General features: G+C 25.0%; 3 protein-coding genes across 3 annotated transcripts; 1 reads left to right on the forward strand and 2 right to left on the reverse strand.

Moving 5' to 3' along the window:
• Positions 1-913: 913 nt before the first annotated feature.
• Positions 914-4864, reverse strand: PmUG01_08051900 (conserved Plasmodium protein, unknown function; the record flags this gene model as incomplete). Its single annotated transcript, XM_029004697.1, has 1 exon — positions 914-4864. One exon carries the CDS (start codon positions 4862-4864, stop codon positions 914-916), a length of 3951 nt encoding a protein of 1316 aa, XP_028861360.1.
• Positions 4865-9073: 4209 nt separating this feature from the next.
• On the forward strand, positions 9074-10663 carry EHD (EH domain-containing protein, putative; the record flags this gene model as incomplete). The annotated part of the gene is made up of 1 exon (XM_029004698.1): positions 9074-10663. The coding sequence occupies one exon, from the start codon at positions 9074-9076 to the stop codon at positions 10661-10663; it is 1590 nt and encodes a 529-aa protein (XP_028861361.1).
• A 2928-nt stretch (positions 10664-13591) lies between these two features.
• Positions 13592-15337, reverse strand: IMC1e (inner membrane complex protein 1e, putative; the record flags this gene model as incomplete). The annotated part of the gene is made up of 1 exon (XM_029004699.1): positions 13592-15337. The coding sequence occupies one exon, from the start codon at positions 15335-15337 to the stop codon at positions 13592-13594; it is 1746 nt and encodes a 581-aa protein (XP_028861362.1).
• Between the last annotated feature and the right edge of the window lie 3413 nt (positions 15338-18750).

Raw genomic sequence — 18750 nt, forward strand, 5'->3', positions numbered from 1 at the left:
TATGTATGATGTTTTATAACAATTAAAAACTGTTATTTTATATTAAAATTCATTTAAAAGCAAATAAAAATTTCTTATTAATTTTTTATTACATATATATGAATGAAATATTTTACGTAATATAACGTGCTGCTTATATTATATTATTTTCGTATGTAACTACGAATTATGTAAATTTTGTTTTACTCGAATGTACAGAGAAACTATTCAATTAAATTTCATAAAAAATATATTGGATTATTATACTCCTAAATTTTGTTTTTTGTTTTGTTTTTTTTTTTTTTTAGAGACCAAAGTGGGGCATCATATATTTTATGGAAAATTATACTAGAAAGTGCTTTTCTGAAATAAACAAGAATTATATACTATTATTTACAAAATATGTTATCAAAAAAAAAAAAAAAAAATATTTTATATTTTATTCCGACGTATGAAAATATTAAGAGAAAAAGAGAAAGGATATTTAAAACACAAAAACTTAATTCACTGTATTCTCGTTCGTACAGAGAAAATTATTTACATACTTATATATACATATATATATGTTATACCTACGCACATATGTATATATACAAAGCATTTATTACGTTTTCACCTTGATAAACCCATGGCACTATAAAAATATAAACGTTTTCATATTTTTGTCAAGTTTTTAAAAAAAACAAAAAAGAGAAATAATATGCAACATATAAATAAATTCCGTTTTATATGCACATACAAATATACACAAAATTATATATTTAAAAAAGTGTGTGCACGCGATAAATAAAGGACAGATAAAAAGAATGTGCCATGTTTGCAGAAGTGTTGTCCTGTCATTGAGGAAGTATGTATGAATAGTTTCACAAAGATTAAACTTCCTCTTGTTAATTTTTACAAAATTAAAATAAATGTAATCTTATCAAATTTGGAATTAATTTGTTTTATTAAAAAAAAATTTCATTTTAAGGAAAAGTAAATAAATCGAGTTGTTCAAACGCTTAAATAAATTTACACTCTCACAGTCGTTATAAATAACCAACTTCTTAATATTTTTATACGTATCGTATGGTAGAATTATCATTTTCTTTTGTTTCGTTTTATGTTTTGATATGAAACTATTTTTATTCTTTGCACATATATGCGGATTGTACATATACATATTTATAAGTATATTGTTAATTTTTATGTTACTCTGATTTTCATATTTTTTCAATTCGTAAAAATACTCATTCTTTACCTTAACTTGGTGATAGTCGAATTTTATGCTTATATTATGGGGGTTTTCATCTTCATTTACTACTACCATTTCGTTTCCTTCTTTAGTATTGTATTCACCCTTAAGGATGCTATTACATTCCTCCATTTTGGCCACTATGTTGTTGCAACCTGTACTGTTCATGTGATTATACCCATTTTCTTCCATGAAAAGGGATTTATTCGATACAATACCGCTAACATAGGAGGAAATAAATTTTTCGAAATTTAACACAATATAGTTTAATTTATTTTTTAATATTACATTTTCTTTTTTTATTAGAATGCATTCCTTCATATGCTCACTTAACAGTTCATACAATTCATTATTATTTATTTTGTAATTTTTATTTTTTTCCAGTTTTTCTATAATTTGTGCTATATTTTTTTTCTTACAACCAAGATAAAGCAGCATTTCATTTAAATTATACTTTTCATATTGTTCATAATCATTACAAGGATTATGATTAAAGTTCGTTTTTTTTCTCTCTTCACATATATTGCTTTTTACCTGTTGCACAAATGAAATGCGTTTTTCCTCCTTTTCACATTTATAAATATGAAGTTCATCTTTTTTGTAATTATTTAGCAGTATATTATTTACACCATTTTGAGCTATTTCTTTATCAATTAAAAAATTTTTTAAATTATCCATATTTCTTTTCGGCTGTTTTATAAAAGGAAGAATGTACATGAGTATCTTTCTTTTATTCTCTCTGCTTATTATATTATGTGCTAGGTAAATAATTTTCGATAAGTGTTTAATTAAATCCTCCTCTATGTATATATTAAAGTACTTTTGAATCACCAATATGCCTGTTATTTTATTTATGCACTTATTAACAAAAATGGTAAATAATTCTGAATTGTTCATGTATTTTTGCACATACTGATTAATCATATGGAACGTTAAATAAAAGTGATAATTAAAATGGCTTAGAAATTCACAATTGGTAATCAACTTTTTTGATAAAAAATAAAAGTACCATAACTTATTTAAAAAGTGCAGGTACTGTTCTATTTTAATGTCCACATAAAAAATTCCATCAGAATTGTTATCATGAATATTGTTAAAAGACGAATCTTCATTAACCTTATGATAAAGGTTGTTATCAAAACATTCCATGAACATCTTTAAAACGTTATGGTACTCTGTAGACGGTTTGTTAACTTCATTTTTGAATAGTTTTAAAAAATTATAAATTGTTATGTACTGAAAATATATGTTAATTTTATTTAGTTTTAATACAGAATTAATATCCTTAAAATGTTTTAAAAAATAGGAAAATACAAATTTTATTATTTTATGATTATTTTGAAAATATAAATCATTAAATATATAGGACATATAGATAGTAGTCATATCATCATTGCAGGAAATATCATTACACGAATAGGGTGATGATGTTGTGTAATTTGAAAAGGTTAAAATGATTTCACTTGTTAGGAAATTAATATTTCTATTTATTTTGCTAATTATCTTTTTTTCGTTTTTTTCCATCTCATCAGTTGAAGCTTCATTTTCGCTTATTATGTTTGATTTGACAGAATAATGCTTGATGCCTTCATTTTTATTTTTTTTTTTTTTTTTTTTTTCCTTGCTTGTTAATAAATGTTTAATATTACTAGCTAAGGACAGAATTTCTAAAAAATATTTATTTGTGTCATATTCTTGGGTTATTCTTTTTATACACTTATTATCATATTTCACATTTTTTAAGGTATTAAAAATGAAGTCCACAAATAGTAAAAAATTCAAGGACTCCTTACCACACTGAATTGAGGAAAACTCCTTTAAAAATGTAGCCTTTTCATTTATTAATTTATTGAGATTAATTAGTTTGGTATTATTTACATGCATCAATATGTTAACTGTCCTTAGTATACGTACCTCATCAATAAGAGCATTCCTATTTTCCATGTACTTTATTTTTTTGACAATTATAGTTAGCAATATAATACCGTAATGCAATAAATAGAGATCTTCAATACCTTTGGAAATACGTTTATATTCATTCTCTGTTATGTTAATGAGAAAATATGCATTCTTGCAATTATATGTTAGATCATCTGTATTAACATACTCGCTACAATTCAATAGTTTTTTCTGATAACATGCATTTTTATTATCACTGCGTTTTAGTTCATTCTTGTTATCGTTCTGTGTTGGGTAATATTTGCCATCATTATATAAATGATTTTCACTATGAGAGCAATTTTTTTCTTGTACGCATCTACTAAAATTCTTGTTTTTACGATCCTCATCAAGGTCAATGTTTTTCTTTTTGATATCTCTACTGCCCAGGCTAGTTGTACGAAGACTTCTATAAGGTTTGATGTCTTCATAGTGTTTTTCAATGTAATTCCACGTAAATTTTTCTTTTTCTATATAAAAGTAATTGTCATTTAGCACTGTAAAAAAATTTTCATATATAAATTCTTCCTCTTCATAAGGCTTTGTTGTATACAAATAATTTAACTGTGAAAAAAGGACTTTGTGTATTACTTGAATTAAATTAATTGAATAAGAATAATTATAGTGGTGATTATGCTTATAAACAGCTTTAAATTGTATAAATAATATAAAATCAATAAAGTTTACATATAATTTATTATTATTTTTTAAAACGTTTAGTATACTTAATATTTCCATATACATTCGATGAAAATTTATCTTATTACTCGAACTATATTTTTTTGAAATGTTTTCGTTATGAATTATTTTATTATTAGCATTTGTAATTATATTATGTATTGATATACATAAATTTTGTAAAATAAACTTTTCCACATCTTGAAAAAAGAAAAAAATTTTAAAATTGTTATCACATTGTTCATTATATTTTTTTCCAATTATATTATTGTATATATTGAAAAAGGAAGCTAATTCATTAAAATTTAAATTTTTAATTTCTCTGCACAGTTCAACAAAATCTTTATCTCGCAAAATTTTCTCTATTTCGTGTAAGGTTTCGTTTACAAATTCGTCCGGTACGTGTAGACAAAAAAGATAAAGGCGTTCATTTATATACACATTATATTCAACTATTCTGCATGGCGATATATTTCTGCATTTTTGTAAATTGTTTACAACTAAGAAACGATTTATTTTGTCGATTAATACGAAAATGTTTTTTAGGGATGCATATAAATTATGGCTGATTGAAACATTGTCTACATTATTTTTTCTGTAATATGTTACTTCGTTTTTACAATTAATATGAGAAAAAGTCTTTTTTTCTTTTTTCCATTTCTCATTAGCTATGTGTTTTTTCTCCACAATATAGTCTTTAAGGATGTTAAAAGGTTTGCAGTCTGTTAACAGGAACTTACATTTTTCATGAATATTCTCTTGTATTACTTGATAATGCAGAAAAATATGGTTAAATGGACGGTTAATTATTTTATTAGTGTTGTGATTGTCGTTATTGATAATCTTGTGGTAGGCATATTTCGAAAATTTTTGCATATTTTTTTCATTTTTATTTAACTCTTTTATTATATATATATATATATATTCTTTTTCTTTTTTTTTTATTCTTATCTTTATATTTAATCTATTCTCATTTGAATACTTTTGCAATGTTTCAAAAATTGAAAAACCATTTTCACAAGTATCATATCTCATGTATATAAAAATTATTCCCAATACTTATTTAACTCACAAAATAATGTACACTATGACTTAAAACGAAAACACAATTCAAAGGTGTTCATATCGTGTGTACCTATGTATCACTTAAAAATGGAACTCTTTTCTTATCTTTACTCGTAAAGAACGTGAAAATGTTAAGGCGACCCCAGTTCATTATGACATATTTCCATTAGCTACTATTTTTTTTTTTTTTTTTCCAATTTCATATTTTGTATTTTTTTACGTTTTAATTTGTTACCTTCTCGTGCAGAGGTCAAGGTGAAGGTACAAATGAAAAAAAAAAAAAAAAAAAAATTAATAAATAAATGAACAGATATATATACAAATAAATAGATAAATATACAAATATATAGATAAATATACAAATATATAGATAAATATACAAATAAATAGATAAATATACAAATAAATAGATAAATATATAATAAATAAATAGATAAATATACAAATAAATAGATAAATATACAAATAAATAGATAAATATACAAATAAATAGATAAAATTACAAATAAATAGATAAAATACAATAAATAGATAAATATACAAATAAATAGATAAAATTACAAATAAATAGATAAAATTACAAATAAATAGATAAAAATACAAATAAATAGATAAATATACAAATAAATAGATAAATATACAAATAAATAGATAAAATTACAAATAAATAGATAAAAATACAAATAAATAAATGATTAAATGGATACATAAAATATAAAATAAAGATAATAAAATATGATCGCTAAAATTACTTACGTTATATAAAAAGCGTTTTACAATATTATAAGCTTTTTTTCCTTTTTTACTGTAGTAATATTTGGACCTTTACATGTTTCCAAGCGGAAATGAACTGTTTCATTGGTAAATTAAAAATTTTTACGTGCTATTTTTTTTAAATTTTATTTATTAATATGTATTTTTAAGTATTTATATTTTTTCTTTTGGAACTTTCGATTTTTTGGAGAAAAACTTGTCCCATTTTTTATAATAATATATTCAAGGAGAGATATAATTAAAAATAGTGTGAAATGCAACTCAAATTTTGTCTTGCGTCTGAAATGAGACCTTTATTTTTGAAACACTAAAAATAAAAAATAAATGTTTATTATATATGTGATACTATGCGAGAAGAATGCAGCGCATATTAGATTAAAGGAGGGCAACTTTCTTACATGGTAATTGCAATGAAGTTCTGTTTATTATATGTATTTTGAATTGTGCTACGGAATGTATTTCTTTTTGTAAAAATTTGTTAAACTTAAAATACCTCTTATAAATATTATTGATTTTTTTTCACAAAAAATGTAGGTGCAAAAAAATACGTTATGATTAGAACATTTCTACGCCTTATATTTATGAAGGCCGTCTATGAACAGCTTTTTGCAAATCAAAAAATTTTAATGTAATTCCGGTTTTCATTGCAAATAAGTACATGTATGTGTAAGCATATATGTACACACATACATACATATATGGATACATATCAGCATGGGCGAATTTCCCCGTGCACATAATAAAAGCGTTTCGCACAAGTTGACAGATTTTGTATTTTTTATTTACAAAAAAAAAAAAAAAAAAAAAAAAGAACACATCTAGTTCTACCATTTTTAAAAAATATGCATGCTTTGTTTTGGAAATTTGGAAACAAAATTTACTAAATGAACATGACATTTTTTTAAAATAAATTCTAATTAAGTCAGAATTTTGGAACATCCTTTTTTTTTTCTTTTTTTTTTTTTCGAGATAAATTATTACTAGTAGTCAGGCAAAGATTAATTCGTTATTGTACATCAACTGAAAACGCAGTAGTTCTCTAGCCTTATATGTACAAGCACAAATTTGTAAATATATACATATATATATATATTTATTTATTTATTTACAAATAGTAGAAAACATAAAAAAAGAAAGTGCTCTTTTCCAAAAACTGAAAATAAATAATATACATTTCTTCTGAAAAAAACCCATATAAAGTAACAGCACTACATCATGTTAAAAGGTTTTGCTTTATTTTTATTTTATGATTATCCCATTTTTTTGTTTTATTTCTACAGCACATTAATAATTTTTATTGTAAATGCATAGAATGTAACATACGTGTAGTTCTGCTACCATTTTAAAGAGATATATGTAAACTAGATATGCATACTAATTTAATTGGTTCTTTGTACATTACTTTGATAACTAATTGCTTTAACTAATATTTAGTTAACCACATAAATATTGTATTATACATATATTTGATTTCAATGTGGTTACAAGTTAAAAATTATTATGAATATAAACAACCACATGAAAACGGAGTTTTAAACACTTCCATAAATTGAAATGAAGATGTATGCATATATTTCTGCGTACAAGTATATATATATATATATATATATATATATATATAATATATAAACATATATATATTTGTATACATAAAAGTATATAAGTCAGTACATTTAAAAAAAAATTAAATATCTTCTGAATAAAACTGAAACAATTTTAAAAATGAAAAAGTATAAATTTTTTTTTAAATAAAACGTTAACAAATTATATTTTAAAGTTCACAAACATAGTTGCAAGGGGCATATATAAGATATTATGTTAACGTCCAAAAATTATTTTAATATCGAAATAGTTTAACTCATATATATGTATATATATATATATATATATGTAAAATTAGCGTACTAAAATTTTACCTTTACACGTATATAATGTAAATAAATATATGATTTATGTATAATTCATATGCATATTTCTTAAAACTTCGAAATTTTAAAAGAGATTTAAAAACTTTATTATTATGCAGAAATCATTTTTTACGTATATATAAAAGTTCATTTTATTTTATTTTGTTTTATTTTGTTTTATTATGTTATATTTTGTTTTATTATGTTATATTTTGTTTTATTATGTTATATTTTGTTTTATTATGTTATATTTTGTTTTATTTTTTTAATTTTGTTTAATTTTATTTTATTTTATCATAATTTGTTCTGTTTTTCATTGTTTTCTTTCGTTTACTTTGATTTTCTATCGTTATCACTTTTTTCATTTATTTTTATTTTTTTTTTTTTGTTTTTCTTTTTATAAAAAAAGCGTTCACTAAACGAAAAAATAATTTTATAAAGAATATTAGTGGGCAATACAATTAACTATTTGATTTACATACATTTTAAAATTTTATATTTATTAGAAATTATAGATATATTTAGAAAGTTATATATTATTTTATTTATTTTTTTATTTAGTTTTTTATTATATATTGCATATATATATATATATATATATATATATATATATATATTATATATATTTGTATATATGTATGTATATATTTATATAATATACATACTATAATGTATTTTTGAATAAATTTAGTAGTGAATAGTTTGGCATGCCATTATAATGGTAACATCGCATTTTAGTTATTGTTATTCTTTTTCTTTTTAATAAATTACTTCTATATTTTGTTATCACCATGAAGTGTTCACATTCCATAACGTGATATGTTATATGACTGCATAGAAAAATAGCATAACGTAAGAGTTAAAGAAAAAAAAAAAAAAAAAAATTAAAATGGTAAAAAAAAAAAAAAAGAACATGCAAAGAATTTAAATATATTTACTTTGTTTTTGAACTGTGCATTTTTATGTAATTTAGATTGTCTATGTTTAAGATAATATATATATTTTTTCCTTTTATATATAATATATTAACGTGTATGTCGTTTTTATTTTATATTATCGGGTTTGCTTTTTTTTTTTTTTTTTTTTTTATAATGTAAACAACAAGTATGCTCTTTTTATTAGTTCGTATGTAATATAGCACGTCATATGTGATAGCAATTCTTTTTTTTATGTTTGCAAGCATTCAGTTGGTACCACTTTGCACATATGCATGTATTATACCCATACGTATATATAAATATATACATGTATATGTATGTATTTGTGTGTGTATGTAGCTCTACTCCCACATAGTACATGTGTATATAACCAGCATATGCTGAGTTGTAAGAGGGTAACGTTTTCCCATATATGCGAATAGATATATGTGCATTAATGTAAGTGTAAATGTACGGGTATCTATGCGCGCGTCAATATATATATTAATTTTGATATACACATATAGATAATATATGCGTGTGTATATATAGTATATATTCACCTTAGCAAAGTTGAAAGGATGAAGAAGCTGCTGTACAGGACGGAGGAAGAAACGGTGGTGTATGATAACGTGTTGGAGGGTTTGTATTCGTTGTATAAGACATATATCTTAGAATTAGAAAATGAATTTAACTATTATCATTTTTATAAACCTTTGTTAACAAGCGGAGATTTTTTATCAAAGCCTATGATCTTGTTATTAGGACAATATTCAACAGGAAAGACAACGTTCATAAAACATTTAATTGAAAAGGAATATTGTGGTATGAGAATAGGTCCTGAGCCCACAACAGATAAGTTCGTAGCAGTTATGTATAATGAAAAAGAACAGCTGATACCAGGTAATGCATTAGTTAGTGATATAACGAAACCATTTTCCCAGTTAGAAAGTTTTGGTAATAGCTTTTTATCAAAACTAGAATGTTCCAATACATCTAGTGATGTATTAAAGTCTATAACAATAATTGATACTCCAGGTGTGTTAAGTGGAATAAAACAAATTAGTAGAGGTTATGATTTTGAAAAAGTAATTTACTGGTTTGCACAAAGAGTAGATTTAATATTATTAATATTTGATGCACATAAATTAGATATATCCGATGAATTTAGAAGGTGTATACAAGCTATAAAAGGTCAGGACTCCAAAATACGAATTATATTAAATAAAGCGGATACAATAAATACACAACAGTTAATGAGAGTATATGGTTCATTAATGTGGTCATTGGGTATAGTAATAAATACACCAGAAGTAAATAGAGTCTATATTGGTTCCTTTTGGGATAAAAAATTAATGCATGATGAAAATAGGAGTATATTTGAAGAAGAAGCATCTGATTTATATAAAGAGTTATCAAAAATACCAAGGAATTCAACAATGATAAGATTAAATGATTTTATTAAAAGGTGTAGAACGTTAAAAGTTCATATTTATCTTTTATCTCATTTAAGAAAGAAATTACCATATTTTAGAAAAGATTATATTAAAAGGAAATTAATACGTTCTTTAGATAAAATATATGAAGAAGTAGCAAAGGATTATAATTTACCACTTGGTGATTTTCCACCTGTACAGTTCATGAAAGAAAAATTATTTGATATTGATTGGATAAAAATACCAAAATTAGATTTGAAAAAAATTGAAAGAATAAATAAAGTGTTAAATATTCATATACCACAATTATTAGAAATGATACCAAAAGAATCTGTAACAGTTGAGCATTCAAGATTCGAAACCCAAGAAGGAACGATTGTAGAAAATAAATTAACTCCATTTTTAGAATTAACATCAGGGGAAATTCCTTTATGGGTTAAACAAAAATATTTAATGAGTCCAATAGATACATCAAAATATTCCGATGATTTTTATAAACTTGGTCCAAACGATTTAGGAAAATTATCAGGGGAACAAGTCAAACAAGATTTAATTAAAAGCAAATTGCCAAGTTCTGTTTTACACAAAATATGGAACTTGGCTGATATCAGCAAAGATGGCTACCTAGACTTGTTCGAGTATTCTCTGGCTCGACACTTCATCGAGATGAAAGCAGAGGGCTTCGATTTGCCTTCCAAGGTACCAAAGGATATAATAAATGCGCACGAGTATTGATCAGGAAGTTCTGTTTATTGGTTATGCTTTTGATTAGCGGAAAAGGTATCATTAGTTGTGGACGTGAATGCAAACATATATATGGCATGGTATTCGCGGAAAGACTCGTGTAGGGGAACCCGGGCATACATACATGCATATATACCTATGTATATATGCACACATGCACATATACACACGTGCGCATATACATAAAGATATAGTGATTCATTACGATTTGCTCCTTTACCATTTGCATGTGTAGTTTCAGGAAAGATGCTCAGTTGACGAAGCACGCCAAGCGTGCGTTGTAAAAATAAAAAATAGATAGATAAGTAAATGCATATATATATATATATATATATATATATATATATATATATAAATAATTAAACTTAAAAATAGATAAATAAATAAATATACATATAAATAAGGTCAATTTTCCACCTTTTCCAAAACAGTCATATGCCTTTTTATTAAATGTTTTTATAGCTTATTAGAAAAACCTCCTTTAATTTTTTTAATTTTTTAATGGAAGTGTACTATGCATCACATTTTTTAAGTTTTATTTATGATTATCAGATTTGTCAAGTTTTTTGTTTTATTTTATTTTTTTTTTTTTTAATGATAAAAAGAATAATTATTTGTTTTACACTTTTCAGAAATATTAGTAAATTAATAGACTTAAAATTTATTTTTTATTTTTTTTTATTTTATTTTTTTTTTTTTATATACTTTGAAAGCCGCATACCATTGATAGGGGGTTATACAGTATATACAATTAACTTTATAAATATTATTATGTGTATATTATTACACAAGTTTTATTATTTTTTCTTTTCATTAATTTTTTGTTCTTCCTTTATTTCACAGCTATAATATGTTTTCCCACGCTTCTCTTTTTATGGCATTTTTACTCGTATTTCACACCTTTTCATGTGTTTTGTTTTAACGCTTCTTTTACAATACTTTTATTATTGCACTTTATTAAGCTTAAATTACACTATTTTCATCTCTTTTCATGCTTTTTCTTCTTTTATATATATATATATATTTATTTATTTTTTTTTTTTGTGGAATATATAACTGACAAATTAAATTCATCAAATTTTTTATTTTAGTAAAGTAAAAGATTTGTTTTTCCTTTTTTTTCTGTATTATTTTGCAATATTTTGTTGTGTACAAGATTTATTCAGTAAGATCTGTGTGTTAAATAACATCATTTTTTGAAGGAAAATAGCTATCTTGCAGCACAGCTTGTGGGGATGAAAGTTTTGTAACTGTTCAAGTTTCTCATTGACTAATATTAAACATATGTATATATATATATATATATATACGTTTGCATGTGTGAGTGAAATGAATGGTGCAATATTGGACATAGTTGTTTCGCTAATATTCCAGTTAATATGTAAGATCGGAAGGGTTTACATGATGGTACTAGCAGTTGTAAGAGAGAATAAAAGGGACTACCATTTGGTGAATATTGTACTGTTAAGCAGTTAACACAAAAAAGTAAAAAAAAAAAAAAAAAAAAGAAAGCAGCACAATGATGCATATGATAAATTATGTATGTATTTAAAATATTCTCTTTTTTTTTTTTTTTTTTTGCTCCAGATTTCTTTTGAATAAACGTAAATCATCAGAGGTGTTGTCTTCTTAATATGCAGCAGTGGCATGGGAATTTTTTGTAATAAAAACAGCTCTTATAGGTAGGAAACTAATAACAAGCAGGTTCATTTAATTTAATTTAATGCAATATAATTTGTTCTAATTCGATTTAATTCTATTTAATTCGATTTAATTTTATTTAATTCGATTTAATTTTATTTAATTCGATTTAATTTTATTTAATTCGATTTAATTTTATTTAATTCGATTTAATTTAGTTTAATTCGATTTAATTTAGTTTAATTCGATTTAATTTAGTTTAATTCGGTTTAATTCGATTTAATTTAGTTTAATTCGGTTTAATTCGATTTAATTTAGTTTAATTCGGTTTAATTCGATTTAATTTAGTTTAATTCGGTTTAATTCGATTTAATTTAGTTTAATTCGGTTTAATTCAGCTTAATAACGATTCGTCCCTTTCTGTACTGCTTCATCTTTTTTTTTTTTTTTTACCTTTCGCGGTAACTGTTTTATTAAAAATAAAAAATAAAAAATTAACAAATACTGCAATATCAAAGAAGGAAGAGTAGCATAAAATAATTAAAATATTCATATAATAAGAGTAAAAAAAAAAAAAAAAAAAAAAAAAAAAAAAGAGTACATATTTGGGAATAAAAAGCAAAAGGAGTTAATTTCAACAGTTAACAAATAATTAATGGAAAAGAAGCTGCTTTATGAGAGATAGTTAAACGAAAAGTGAAAAAAATGAAATGAACTTTTAACATGCTACAAAATGAGGTGAAACAAAAATTAATAAGCATCATTTGGTTAATTAAATAATTAAGAATTTAAGCTTCTCCTGTCAGTGGAGTGAGGCGTTTAAGCTGTACAGAGCATCACAAGCTTTTGTGCTGTTCGGCATTAGCCCCGTGGTGTACATATATATATATGTATATATGTGTATATATGTATATGGATATATGTGTATATGCGTATATATGTATATGGATTTATGTATATATGTGTATATGTGTCTATGCGCATATGTGTATATATATATATTTTTTTTTTTTTTTTTTGAGGTATTGTGCTCTTATGTAGCTAATTATGTTTGATTGTGAAGTACAGAATTTTCTGTTATTTCTCCACATTTTGCTCTATTTTTCTTTATTTTTCTTCATTAGTCTTTCTTTTTGTCCGTTTTGATCTTCTTCGTTTTGGTGTGTTTTATTTTGGTCAACCTCCATGACGAGTACAAAGCGCGCAATCTCATACGGATGTGGGTGAAACGTGCATATGATTCTTTCCCAACTAGGTACAATCATGAAACCTTATAATTTAAGCTTGCTCACTTTGAACCGGGGGGACGATGGGAGATATGGTGGTGTAGGAATTGTTGAGGGTACCAACACTATGATTACTAAAATTCATGGAGTTGTTTTTTTTGAAAATACCATTACTATCGTAGGGGATACTGTTCATAGCGGGTGAGTACTGATTCGTGTTAGTAGAGTACTGGTTTGCGTTAGACGAATATTGGTTCATATTGGACGGGTACTGTCTCAATTCGGATGGGTATTGCTTCAAATCGGAGGGATATTGCCTCATTTCGGAGGGGTACTGATTCAAACTGGCTGAGTAGGGGCCCATGTTGTGTGCACTCTGGATGCTGTTAAGATAAGGTAAATTCATGGTAGGAGGAATAGTTTTACTAAAGTCGACTTCTTCATTGTACGTATATGGATTATTAAAAGTATCCTTAAAATTTGTATTATTCATGTACATGTTATTAGTTGATGGAGTAAAATTTTCGTTTATGGTATTTGGCTCATTATAAGTAGTAGAAATATTTTGATTTTTGTCATTATGTAATAACAATTCTACAGAAGGGTTTTTCATTTTAGCAATTTTGGTGTGGTCATTATTATTTTTATTCCAATTAAACGTGAAACAATTTTTTGTATTATTTTCTCTATTGGATTGCATCATATTACAATAGCCAGTGCTACTATTATTATAACTATTGCTACTGTTATTATAACAATTTCCACTATTATTATAACCACTATTACCATTATTGTTTTTATTGTTAATCTGATCTTCTTGATAATATAGGGGCAACAGAAGAGGGTTATTCATTGCATCTTTCGGAATAGGATGTTCAATAATACGTTGTACATGCACAGGTACGGGTATTTCTTTATATCTTGCTTCAATTTTTGGACAAAGGAATTCTTGTACAATTTGAAGTTCGACAGGTACCGGTACATTTCGATCAACTATTTTTTCCACTGGGAATGTCCTATAATGTGCCATAGGTACTTCAACAGGTTTTGGAATATGTCTATATTGAGGAGAAACAATATTTCTGTAAATATGTTGTACATGTGGTACCTCAACTATTTTTTCCACATGAAAAGGTCTATCGACAATTTGAGTATAAGGAACATCTTTTTTTACTACTTCTGGGATATACTCAGGTATTTCTTGTACTTTTTCAATATTTACATTTTTTAATTCTATTTGTGGTATTTCAACAATTTTTTCTTTTATCACTTTTTTAGGTACAGGTATGATTCTTTCTTGAACCATAATTTTAGGTACTTCTATAATTTTTTCTTGATATACATACTGAGGTACTTCAACAATTTTGTCAACTACTTTTATCTGTGGAACTTCAACTACTTTTTCTTGAAAAATCGTCTTCGGGCATTTTTTTATCCTTTCATGAATAACAGGTTTAGGTACATGTATAAGTTTTTCTTGTAAAATAACATGTGGTACTTCTACAAGTTTTTCTATATAATGTACTTGAGGTACTTCAATAATTTTTTCTTCAATTTCTGGTTTCATTATTTCTACAATTTTTTCTTGAATTAGAGGTTTTAAAAGTCTTGCATTCTGTGGTGGATTTTTCATATAATTTTCCCCGTCATCTTGGCTAGTACTTTTAGAAAATATTTTGTCTACAACTGAGTAATACTGTTCGTTAGGTTCACTTTTTGTTGTTTCGTCATTACATGTATCACAAAATTTTGGTTCTTGTCCCCTGCACTTAGACACCTCCGCGCAGTTGTTGAACATTGCCATGAGAGTCTGTGCTTTGTTTTGTTAAAAAAGAGGAAAAGATAAGGCGGAACGGGTCAAACAGCGGAAAGCAGTAATAATGCGGTAAATGCAGTAAGGTGAAACTAGAAGAGAGCTATATATTTTACTGGAACTAAAACTATGAATAAACGTAAATAGGACATACAGTGAATGTGGAGGGCAGTAACAAAAGTGTGTAAACAATGAAATGTAGAAAAGAACTGCTAACAAGAAAGGAATTCACTGAGAATATGGTGTTATCGAATATGTAGTAATAACACAAAAATGTAACAAGTATGAAAATATAGCGCTAACAAAAATGTAGCTTTTTATTTTTGCTGAAGAAGAAAGTGCGCTATTGTTTCCTTTTTACAAGGCCAAAAGCGGACTTAGAAGTTGGCTTAAGAATTCAAAACTCATAATATATGATAAATTCTTAAAGTCTAATAAAACAAACAACAAAATTTGGTGAGGGGGGGAGGATAGAAAAAATATAGTAAAAAAAAAAAAAAAAAAAAAAAAAAAAAAAAAAAAAAAAAAAAAAAAAACGCAAAAAGAAACGCAAAAAAAAACACAAAAAAAACGCAAAAAGTAAATGAAAAAAAATAAATGCAAAAAAAAAAAGAAAACAAAACAAAACAATATCAAAAACAAAAACAAAAACAAAAAAAACGTTTCAACAACAAATGTCAGCGTAATTATAGGAGCTGTCAAAGTGACTAATTAAAACAGTTTGAATTGTATTTAATTAGAATTAAACGCGGTGCAGCAAGTGTACACGTGTTAACTAATTGCAGCTCTGCAATGAGGTTTTCCTGTTCGCCTTGGAAAATAAATAAATGTCTATATATGGGTGTAATCGTGTGTGTACATTAGTGTATACGCACGTGTATATGCAAGTGTATCAGTATATATGTGTGTATATGTACGTATATATATATATATATATTTGTACAATATTCAGAGTTGTTTTGCGAGGTAAAAAAAAAAAAAAAAAAATTAACCGTAGTGAAAAATTGTAGAATCTTGCACAATATTCACGTGTGCGAAAAATTTTGTAAATTTGTAGGTGAGGGGGGGAAATATTTTTCTTTTTTTTCTATTTTTTTTACCCTTTTTTTTTTTCTTTACTTTTTGCTGCATTTTTTCCTTTTTTTTTTTTTTTTTTTTTTTGTTCTGTTTCATGAACTATTTAAGTAGAATTTGCTTAAAACAGAACGGGTACTTTAAACATAGAAAGGGGGGGTAAATTTGGTTTACCAAGATTTTACATGAGTTATATATAAAAAAAAAAAAATAAAATAAAACGAAAAAAATGGAATAAATAGAATAAATAAATAAAATGAATAAATAAAATGAATAAACAAAATGAATAAACAAAATGAATAAACAAAATGAATAAACAAAATGAATAAACAAAATGAATAAACAAATGAATAAACAAAATGAATAAACAAAATGAATAAACAAAATGAATAAACAAAATGAATAAACAAAATGAATAAACAAAATGAACAAAATGAATAAACAAAATGAATAAACAAAATGAATAAACAAAATGAATAAACAAAATAAATAAGTAGAATAAATAAACTTGTGTGTAAATTAGTGTACGTGTTCCCATGAGTGGCACTATTTAAACGAACAGTTACACAAGTGATGATACACAAGCTGATGACTAATGTCTTTGCTGCTGTACTGTTTCTACATAACATCACGTCTATTCAGGGCATAGCAAAAATGGAAAGCAGTTGTGGATATTTTATTTTTAAGAAACTTCGCTGCCCCTTCGCAAATCAAAAAAAAAAAAAAAAAATAATAAAACAAATAAAAAATAAAAAATAAAATAAAATAAAAAAAGTAAAATGAAAAGAGTAAAATGAAAAGAGTAAAACTGTAAGAGTAAAATAGTAAGCGTAATATAATAAGGGTAAAATAAAAAAAAAGAAAAAAACAAGACATTTGTTCTTATATAAAAGGACAAACAAAATGAAAGGCAGATTTTTACATTCCCCGCGAGCAATATAAGCTATTTTGACCATGAACGCTTTTATTCTACTGCTTTTGTCCATTTATCACGATCCCTCAGTTCATCATACATTTTGTATTGTACATAACACATTATACATTACACGTTATACATTACACGTTATACATTACACGTTATACATTACACGTTATACATTACACGTTATATGAATATGTTATTATTTCCCTTCCCTTTTCTTGCTTATTCGTTTTCTTATTTGTTTTTCCTTTTCCTTGTTTATTTGCTTTCTTCTCTTTTCGCTTACCTTAGTTTTTTGCTTAACATGACCATGCATTTAAGTGCAGAAATATTAATAGTATGTTTCTTCGCTGTTTTCACAGATGTTATTTTATTAACGTACATGTAAAAGAAGAGGTTTCATAATAATTTTAGTTCTCAACAAATTTATCATTTATACTAAAATAAACACAAGTAGAAAAAAGGAAATGTTTTTTAAGATGGCGAGTACATATACATATTTCCATTAAGTAAAAAAATATTAAGGGAGAAAATATATGTTACATTAAGATTGTACAGATTTGATATGAAGGAAATCGCTATGTCATTAAGTACATATCACATGTATGTAAAAACCTCTTCAATTATTTTTGCGTTTACTTTTTTCGAGTGAATAACATTACTATGACAAGTTAAATCCATTGTTAGAAATGTGCATTTACAAGAATAAAGAGAACAAGAGGAAAAAGTTGGCACTATCTTTTTCGTTATATAATAGGGAATATATTTCTTATTAAATAAAACTTGCGAAATGAAAAAAAATATATATTGGTTATGAAAAAATTACCTTTTTTTATTGAGCAAATGGGGAACTATATTAATATAGCTAGCTCTTATAAAAAGTTGTCAACTCTTCTGTTACTTTTATGTATTAATGTACATGAGTAATAACACATATCCATGTGTACATGATATATATGCTTATAGGTATATATCTGTGTGTATATGTACATATGTGAGTTTACATATTGAATAAATATAAAAATATAGACACTTTTTATAATTCCCTCAACCTTTTTCAAAAAGAACTTAAAAATGGTATAGCAAAAAAAAAAAAAAAAAAAAAAGAATTACCATCACCTTGAACATTGAAAAATGTTAAAAATAAAGTCATTAAATAAAATGTTTTTATTATATGTAATACTGAAGAATTGTTTGTTATCCATTTTGTGAAGTCTTATGTATTATACTGATCAGTAAAAAATATACTATGTTGAATCTTTTTGCAAACAGGTATACTCGAAAATGTTTCCTTTATCATAAAAATGTAGAGAAAAGGGGGACTGAAAATTGTTACACAGACATATTTAAAATTTTGGCATATTTTTCATTTTACTACAGCTTCTCTTTTTATTATTTTATT

The sequence above is a fragment of the Plasmodium malariae genome (assembly GCF_900090045.1).
Source record: "Plasmodium malariae genome assembly, chromosome: 8".
Lineage (NCBI taxonomy): Eukaryota > Apicomplexa > Aconoidasida > Haemosporida > Plasmodiidae > Plasmodium > Plasmodium malariae.